Source organism: Phaseolus vulgaris, chromosome 3 (assembly GCF_000499845.2).
Source record: "Phaseolus vulgaris cultivar G19833 chromosome 3, P. vulgaris v2.0, whole genome shotgun sequence".
Lineage (NCBI taxonomy): Eukaryota > Viridiplantae > Streptophyta > Magnoliopsida > Fabales > Fabaceae > Phaseolus > Phaseolus vulgaris.
In genome coordinates, this window is record NC_023757.2 from 34552105 (window position 1) to 34561502 (window position 9398).

At 35.1% G+C, this 9398-nt stretch overlaps 1 protein-coding gene across 2 annotated transcripts; it reads right to left on the reverse strand.

The window, feature by feature from the left end:
* Positions 1-250: 250 nt before the first annotated feature.
* Positions 251-5091, reverse strand: LOC137807299 (U-box domain-containing protein 44-like). 2 transcript variants are annotated; one of them, XM_068607886.1, is made up of 4 exons: positions 4835-5091; positions 3399-4638; positions 2734-3052; positions 251-2114 (listed from the first exon to the last, which is right to left on the reverse strand). In XM_068607886.1, exons 2-4 carry the CDS (start codon positions 4626-4628, stop codon positions 622-624), a joined length of 3042 nt encoding a protein of 1013 aa, XP_068463987.1. In that variant the 5' UTR covers positions 4629-4638; positions 4835-5091; the 3' UTR covers positions 251-621. The 2 variants fall into 2 exon arrangements, with proteins under 2 accessions (XP_068463987.1, XP_068463988.1); XM_068607887.1 differs by having other exon boundaries at positions 3399-4629; positions 4835-4997.
* Positions 5092-9398: the final 4307 nt, after the last annotated feature.

Consider the following 9398-nt stretch of genomic DNA (forward strand, 5'->3'; position numbering starts at 1 on the left):
GGAAAAATATAATCCTAACATTACAAACATAACTATTATGCCTTAGTGGTCAAGTGAGACTTAGTTAAGCTTGAGGCAGGGGGTTAGGACTTCCATCTGGTCATGGATCTGGACTTCACGTTGTTAAGAGCTTCAACCTGGTCAATGATCACTTTGACATGCATGTACATTGCATTTTTAAGCAATTCTTATGCAAAAACCTTGTAATAATACATTATTAATCTACGTGAATTTTATTATCACTATAAAATTCGATAAAGTTATTGATTATATAACATTTATATTAGAGGATAGCTTAAGAGCTTACAACACAATCATTGCTTACAAAAAGAAACAAAGGATTAGCTGATATCCAAATCCATGAAAATGCGAACTTTACTCTGTTTACTAAAAAAATAAAACACTACAGTGAGAAGACAAAGAGGTAGATGAAAATGGTGGGAATTTATTTGAAGTTGAAAGAGGAGCTTCGTATTGAAGAATTAGCCATTGGGTCAAGGGCAATATCCAAGAAAAAGTGGGCACATGGATCCAAGTAGGATAATTTACAAGTACCCAATAGATTAAGAAAAATAATTAGAAGAGAGTTGAAGCACAGATTACTACTAAAGGACTAGAATTTCAGTCCAGAATTCCGGAGATCGCAGAAGATGATGACTTTGAATAGCGTTCAAGCAATGATAGCACTTTGGCAGCCTTTCTCCTGAGGTGATTATCTCCATATATATTCATGCCAGTCAAACCAATTAGACGTGATCTTGCTGTTGTTCCATAGTATTCTACCATTTCCTTTGACACAAACAACTTCTCTAACAGTCCTATAGCTTCTGCCTTGAGAGATTCAGTTCCCCAGTTCAAAATGTCCAATAAGGATCTTATTGCATTATTCTCATGCAAGACACGAGCTCCCCTTTGAGGAAAGTCTTCCAAAACCAATGTGGAAAGTGTCTGTATTGCTTCATAAGCAGTTGCATGAACCTCCCCATGTAACAGCTTTATCAAGCCAGGTAAAGCCTTAGCTTCCAAAACACAAAATGTGTTGTTCACACTGCATACACTCCCATGTGCTGGACACAAAGGGACACGTGATGATCTGCAAAGCCAGCACCCAGTTGGCTTGGGAATAACTGTGAGCTTTGGAGTGCTCATGGAAAGATCACCAATGAAAGCTGCTGCTCTTGCCTTTGCTGTGACTGAACCAGTGTTGAGAAAATCTACAAGCAAAGGATATATTCCGCGTTTAACCAAATCTCGCTGTGACTCAATATTTGTAGGGTCTGTGAACCTGAAGAGTGCACTGAGAGCATTTTCTTTTGCTTCCATTTTGCCAGTTTTCAAAATGCTTATGATTGCATCAAGTCCACCCAGCTCAATCAACTTCATAGTTAGTTCTCGTTCTGATTTTGGCAGGTTAGCAAGTAAACCAGCAGCAGCCATCTGCACATTATCATTCTCCTCATTCTCAAGAAATCCAATCAAGGCTTCAAGCCTTCTAGGCCTGAAGAGGTATTCAACTACTCCTTCTGGCTCGTGTTGAGAGAAAAGAAAGAGTAGAATTATGGAAGTCTCTCTGATTTCTGAGTCGGGATCATCAAGAAGTGGAAGAATTAGAGATACACCATTGGCTGCAAGAATTGCTTTCTTAACCAAACCTGTCTCAAACTTGCAAATGCCAAGAAGTGCACGCAATGCAGGCTTTCGGATGTTGGGACCTAAGCTGGAACTCTGCTGCAAAGCTAGCACATTGGTGATTATGGAATCTAACTCAAGTTGTTTCCCCTCTCCATCAACAAAGAAATCAATTCCATCACCATCTGAAGAAAGCTTCTCAATGATTTCAGAGCATTTAATGATAATGAATGCCCGTGTCCGAGGAGAGAACATTAAATCTAGAATAAGAGGAACTCCTCCAGATGCAGCAATAATTCCTTTATTAGCATGAGATCCTGCTAATTTAATCAGGGCTAACAATGACAAGTCTTTTGATTCAGTTTTTCCCGACAGCATTTCTAGCAAAGGAGGTATAACTCCTTCGTTGCCAAGGAGTTTCAAGTTTGAATGATTCAACTCCAAATTAACAATGGCTTTTGTCATTGATATTCTTGAATCTGGTTCTGAGAAGATAAAAAAGAACAAATAACTCATTATGATCAACTTACTAGTTACTATACAAGTGCTCTTTCTGTCAAAAGGATTGTAAATCAGTCAGGAGGACTAACTGCTTTAAAGGTACCAGCAACAAATATATATAGGATACAAAATAAAGAAAAAAGATTATCCTGATTTAACTGTGTCCACAACAAAATAGTGGAGTTATTACGCACCTTAAATTTAAGAAAGTATATTACATTTACCATGTGTTGAGCAAGTCAATTTTGTCATGGAGGATACATGCAGTACTTCAAAATTTTCATAGGCATGAAAAGGACAAGAAGGTATGCTTTTACTGAGAGTTTTTCACAAAATTTGAGAAGTGTCATCCAGAGAGAACATGGAATAGGAAGAGATTCTAAAACCGTTTCCTAAAAATCAATGATATATACAAACTATTTCATGGAAGTTATTATAATCATCCATTTCATTTTTTCAACAAAAGAACTTAAAGCATACTAGTTAACAACGTAGGATAATTCTGTATTTCCTTAGCTAGCTAGATGACATGACATCTTTCTCTACTTCCACAACAGATGGAAGGGCTAATTCTACGCGCAATTGAAAATTCAATTTTCTTACCTTCAATCATGCGGTCAACAAGTGGTTTATACCAGCCAAAATTAGCAGCAATAGTAATTGTTTCCTCGTTTAGTTCAAAAAGCTTCCTCAAAATCTTTTCTGCTACTTCGGAAGAATGGCTGGCAGGATTCTTTAGAAGGGCAACAAGGGACCAAACCGCAGTGTGATTTTTAGAAAGCTTTTTACAGAGATATTGATTCCAATCAGACTGTTCTTGAAGCAATTCATATAGCAGATCAATTGCTGCCTTGGAAATGTTAGAGTCATTCCCTAAGCAGGAAAGAATGTGATCCCATCCTTCAGATTCAACCACTTTCTCCTATAAAATGTAATGAAAGTGTTAAATTTAAATTGATTTTTAGATTGTATGCGCGATGTGTGTGTAGCAATTAAAAGGAATTCAGACTATCTCAATGGTAAAATTGGTCCACTTTCTACTCAGAAAAGAATTCAGAGAAACTTCAACATAAAACATGATATGAAATGAACATGAGCAGCATATTACCTTTTAAGAACATCATGTTCAAAAAAATACAATCAAGAAAATATTTTCTCACATTTGTCGTACCTATGCTTCTCCCATTCGTCCCTCTAAATCATAAATTGCAAATCCTCAAGGAAGTGTGTGGCTTGACTGAAGCAAGAGAAAGAAACAGTTTGCTTACCTTGTTTCTTGTATTCCCCTCTACAGCATCCTTCAAAGTTATCAAAATCTTCCTCTTCACTTCTTTGTCATCAGAGCTCCCAAGGATAGATATAACAATATCAGTAAGGTCTCCTATAGAAATCCAATCCTTGTTAATAGAATTCTTTCTTACAAGAGTCTGCATTTGGGTCAGGGATTCTTGCAGGTCAGAACATGATAATAAATTTTCCCTGATAGACCTTATTATCAGACAATAATTAAGTTCTCTCCACTCTTCGATAGATAGTCTTAGAGGAATGTTAGACCTCAAGGTAGTATCTTCAAGAACCTCTTTAGTTTCTGGGTCTTTCTTGTTGCCATCGTAAAGCCAAGCTTCAATAGCATGTCTCTCACATGTAGTACCAGTGCAAAGGCTGACAGGATCTTCCATAACAGCTCCAGTTATAGAACAATGGAAAGAATTGAGTGGGGGGATATATTTTTCCCTTGAATCATATCTCTCTATCACCTTAACCCTTTCAAAGTATTGCCTCTCTACTTCTTCATAAACTCTTGCTGCATCAGCTCGAGAGAGTAACTGAATGATCTGATCCAAAAGAACACATTCAGCTCTTTCTTTCCTTAAAGAAGCTTCTTCTTTTTCCTTCCTAATGCTAGCCAACTCTTTGCTTATCTCCGAGGGTTCCACTGGCACACCAACTGCCCTTGCTATCTCCTCTAACATGTCATTTGCAAAAGCCTGATCTAGTTTCTGTTCTCTAAGCCCCTGGTTCAACTTGTCAACAATTTGAATCTGGGACTGGGAAGCCTCAAACTCCACCCTTTGCATCTCATTTTGCAATCTATTGACCTGATCAGCAATTCTTGATAGGACTTCAGTATTTGCAATGGACAATGCATCCAGAGACTTCCCAATATCCCTTGTGACTTGTTCAACCTCCTCAACAATGGTTCGACACTTAATCAGTAAGTAAAAACGGCCACGGTTCCCATACTTTTCCACCAAACTATTTGCCTTCTTAACATCTTTCTCAAGAGACTCCAGAGCAACCCTTGCGGCTTGAGAGTCATTCAATTCTTGAAGCTGCAATTCCTTTAGCACTGGCTCAATATCAAATAGATGTTTTGAAAGGGCCTTGAAACTTTCTTTACCAATAAGAACATCAGATGCTGCTTGAGCAGTTCTCAAGACTTGTGTAGTTACCACTGTCAAAATTGTACCTATGGGAACGAGCTCCAGCCCAGCCATGCTGAAAAGTCTATATATACTGAATTCTTTACTCAAACTGTATAAACTGAACTCTTTCTATTGACAGGAAGTTATATTTATGCAACGTTTCAAGGAATAAAAGACACATGTTTGAAAGGAAGGAGTTATAACCATATATGGCTAAAAACACAATATTGAATAGTAGCAGCAACAATAAGAAAAAAGGAGAGTGGTGAAATGCATACCTCTTATACTCACTGAAGTTCCAAACTACCGTTAGATAGAACTCAGAAGTGAGAAGCAAATTTGATTGTTACTGATTTCTTTTCATTGGCATTAGGCAGTGATGATACTTGAGGAGAGAGAAGTTGACCATTTCAAGGGTGAGGAAAGCACCACGAAATTTGCATTTTTTATAACTCTATCTGCTGCTGATATGACTTGGAAAGTTGATGAGCGCAATGAGTGACAGTGAAAGTGACACATTATTTCCTGGAAAGTTAGCTCGCTTATTACGCTTAGCTACGTTAAATGCGTTCCAGAGCGTAGAAAACGCAGACACTTGACTTGATTTGGTCGTGTGAGTAGAGTTGACCTGAAAGTCTACTGCAGTGAAAGTAACATTTATTAGCTATGGATTAAAATAATTAAAGGTAATTTAAATTAATATAGAATTAATTAGTTTTAAAAAATATAACTTACACGAAAGTAACAGTCATACATTTGTTTTAATGTTGTTTTTTAAAATATTATTAAATGAAATTGTATATTAGGTCTCATTAAGTAAGTAATTTAGTGATGGCAGTCTCTTGCTACGTTTTTCATCTTACATTCTCACAATGTTAATGCAAAACACTAATTTATCTTTAAGATTTTCTAAAAATCCTAAAATACACGTAACATCCACACTGTACGTAGACAAATTCCATTCGGCAGTGCTGCCCCATCTTTTGGGCACAAAAATTTGTTTTTGTTGGTGGTGGTATCACGAAAACTTGATCGGTGGTTCCAGATAATGCAGTTCAATTAGTTTACTAAATAGAGAATCCACACTTTCTTCTCAGCATTCTAGAATACTGAATCCTGGATTGGAATATCCATAAATCTTTTGAATTAGAAAGTACGGTAAGATTTTCGATCGACGGATACATAATATTCATCCAAATTTCAGAATATATATATATATATATATATATATATATATATATATATATATATATATATATATATATATACTTGGCCTACCACATTTAGAAAAAAGTGTGAAAGAATACACAGATGGACCTTTTGAAAAAGGGCAGAGTGACCCTAACAAAATCACCTGTAGGTAAAGTTCTATATGCTCAGAGCAACCTTTTTTCTCTTTAATCTAAAGAAGAAAGCAATGAAAGAAACAACATTACAACAAAAATATGTAGCAGCTAGTAGGAAGCATTCAAGAAGAATTTCAATGAATCCATGGGCATGCCCACAAACAAAAATCTACAACGAAATAAAATCATTCTAGTACCAAAAATGGTATACATTTATCTTTTAAGTCAGAAAAAAACTAATAATGTGTAGAACTTCTAGTAGTGGCCCGATTCACACACAAAAAAGAGAAAATTTTGGATTCAAAAATCCATAACAGAAATTGGGCTTCTGAATTCAGCAATTATCAAATCAACAATTCATTACAAATTTGCTTTCGGAACACCCCTCACCCGAAAAACAAAATGTTTTACTTAAGGAATAACGAATCTGAAATCATATTTTCACTTCCAGATTGATTAATCCATAGCACAATCCCAAATCTCGATTTCCAGTAACCACAAAAACTCCATAACCACCCATGCTCTTAAAAAAAGACTTAATTCTTACTTCTAAAAACCAAACAATACTTCAACAACGCAACTCACTCTGCACAACTAAAATGATCCTCCAACAACATCTCAAATGAATGAAGAAGAATAATGTCAAACCAACTCATCCGGTGCCTTTTTCAAATAAAAGATCAAGGCTAGTTTTGGAATTTTAGAAATTGTGCGGGTGCAAGAAGAAACTCCCTTTAGTGAGAGCTTCTAATAAACCTAACAATAAGATAGCCCAATGATGATTGCACCAATGACAAAATGCTTCTTCCTGCACCTCCATATATTCTTTTCTCATATCCATAATTTTTTTTAATTCCAAAAATGTCCTTCTGTAATATTCTAAATTACGTAATCTGGAAGTCTTTTTTCAATTTCGTAATTAGCTTCTAGATTATGTAATATGGAAGCCTTTTTTCATATGCGTAATTAGTTTCTGAATTAGATAATCTGAAAGTCTTTTCTAATATTGGATTAGCTTCCAAATTATGTAATCCAAAAACTTTTTTCAGATGCGTGATTAGTTTATGGATTATATAATCCTGAAGTGTTTTTTGGATTTGAGAGTAGCTTCTAGATTATGTAATCTGGATATATTTTGGATTACATAATCCGGAAGCTACAATAAAATCCAAAAGACTTCCAGATTATATAATCTGGAATACCATTTTTCTAAAATATATTCTGGATTACATAATTTAGAAGCTATTTCCAAATTATGTAATCCGGAATACCATTTTTTAAAAATATATTTCAGATTATGTAATTCGTAAGTTATCTTCGAATCCGATATTAGCTTCCAGATTATGTAATCCAGAATATAAATAATTTTTTTTAAATTGTTTATAGATTTTATAAATCTATGGGGTGACACAAGAAGGATAAGAAGATATTTCCACTTTTTGTATGAGGGTGACAAAAGAACATATGGAGGTGCAAGAAGAGGCAGTCCCAATGACAATATAAAGTCCAACATAGGCTTTCATCGCCCATTTTATTTTTTAAGGCAGCTTCTTCTTGCACTCTCATGACTTCTTCAGGCACCTCCATACTAAAGACAAATTTTATTTTTATGCCCTTCAGTAAATAATTTAAAAAACTGTTTTAATGAATTTCAAACTTTGAAGGTATAATGAATTTCAAAGCAGAATCACAGATATAGAAATCCAGAAAGTAATAAATTAAAACTGTTTAAGTTATTAACAAGAAATCAACCGATTGTTTTTAAGATTCAACCGATTGTTTATAAGATTCAACCGATTGTTTATATCAGCTGAATTGAAAACAACTTAAAAACAGAAATTAAATGAGTTAAGGGTAAGAGAAAAGCACACAAGAAATTTATACTGGTTCACTCTTATCCCAAAAGCTACATCCAGTCCCCAGAAACCACTAGGTGTTTACTATGCAATCAAAATCCAGAATACAAACACACCACCAAAGAAGTGACCTTGAACACCTCAAAACACACACTTCCTTTGGCACACAATCACTACAGAAATAAGAACAACCTCTAATTCTGCACTTATACACCAGTATTCAGAAATAAAATAGATTCAGAAAGGATTACACCTGATAAAGATCAAATCAAAAGATTACAACAATCATATTCCACTTCTTTCAGAAAACCTAAAAGCTTGAATGCAAATCTTGAAAACTCAAATCTGTTTTCACACTTTCACAAATGTCTCAAAACTGTTATCTAAAAAATTTAGAGAGTATATCAACCTCTTTAAATACTCCAAAAGTTTGTTAAAACATTTAAAACAGGAGCCTATTCAGTTAGAAAACATTTAAAGTTGATTTGCAAACATAACAGAAATTTTGTTATGGATTTTCAACAAACAATCGGTTGAATCCTCGAAACAACTGATTGAATTGGATTGACAACAAAGTCAACCAAGTCAAACAGTTTCAAACCCTTTTCAAAAACCTCAAAGTGATAAACAACCGATTAAAACGACAAAACAACAGGTTGTTTTTCCACTTCTTTATAAAACAATCTTTTTCAAAAAAGGTTTTGATTCCAAACTGTTTTAGATTCAAACAAAGAGTGAATTACACAATATTCTACCCAAAACCCACCCACCCACACAACAACTCCAGCTTTCCATCAAACACCATGGATTTGGAGACATCAAAACTTCAAAATCATCCTTGATCAACAATCTCCCCATATTTGATGAAGACAAATCCCTGGTTTCTTATGTTGATTTGTTTGATTCTGAACCTGCACCTGCAAAACAGAAACTATGCAAACACATACCATATATAGTAGCAGGTTATGAAGGCACACACACTAGTTTTATGAACAATCAAAACAACAAAAAACCAGTCCAAAAAGTGCCAAAAATAGTGAGTGTAGCAGCAACAGTGCAGCAAAATTATCAACTTCAAATCAAAGTTTGTAGTAGCAGCATACACAACACATAAACCAACACTTTCTCCCCCTATTTGTCTTCACAAATAGAATGAAGAAAGGGATAAAAATATAATTAAGAAAGAGTTTGTGAATCAAGAATACCTAACTCATTTCTTAAAAAGAAAAACCTGTCCTTTGGCAAAGGCTTTGTAAATATATCAGCAAGCTGCAATCTTGTCGCAATGAATTTCATCTCACAATCTCCATTGTTCACATGATCCCTTATAAAGTGATGACGGATCTCAATGTGCTTTGTTCTTTAGTGCTGAATTTGATTTTTGGTGAGATTTATAGCACTTGTGTTGTCACAAAGCAAAGGCACCTTGTTAATCTTTAAACCAAAATCTTCTAGTTGTTCTTTGAGCCACAAATATTGTGCACAACAACTTCCAACAACAATGTATTCAGCCTCTGTAGTGGAAAGAGCCACACAAGCTTGTTTCTTGCTATGCCAAGAAATAAGACTTGATCCAAGAAGATGACAAGTGTCACTTGTGCTTTTCCGGTCCAGTTTACACCCTGCAAAATCAGAATCAT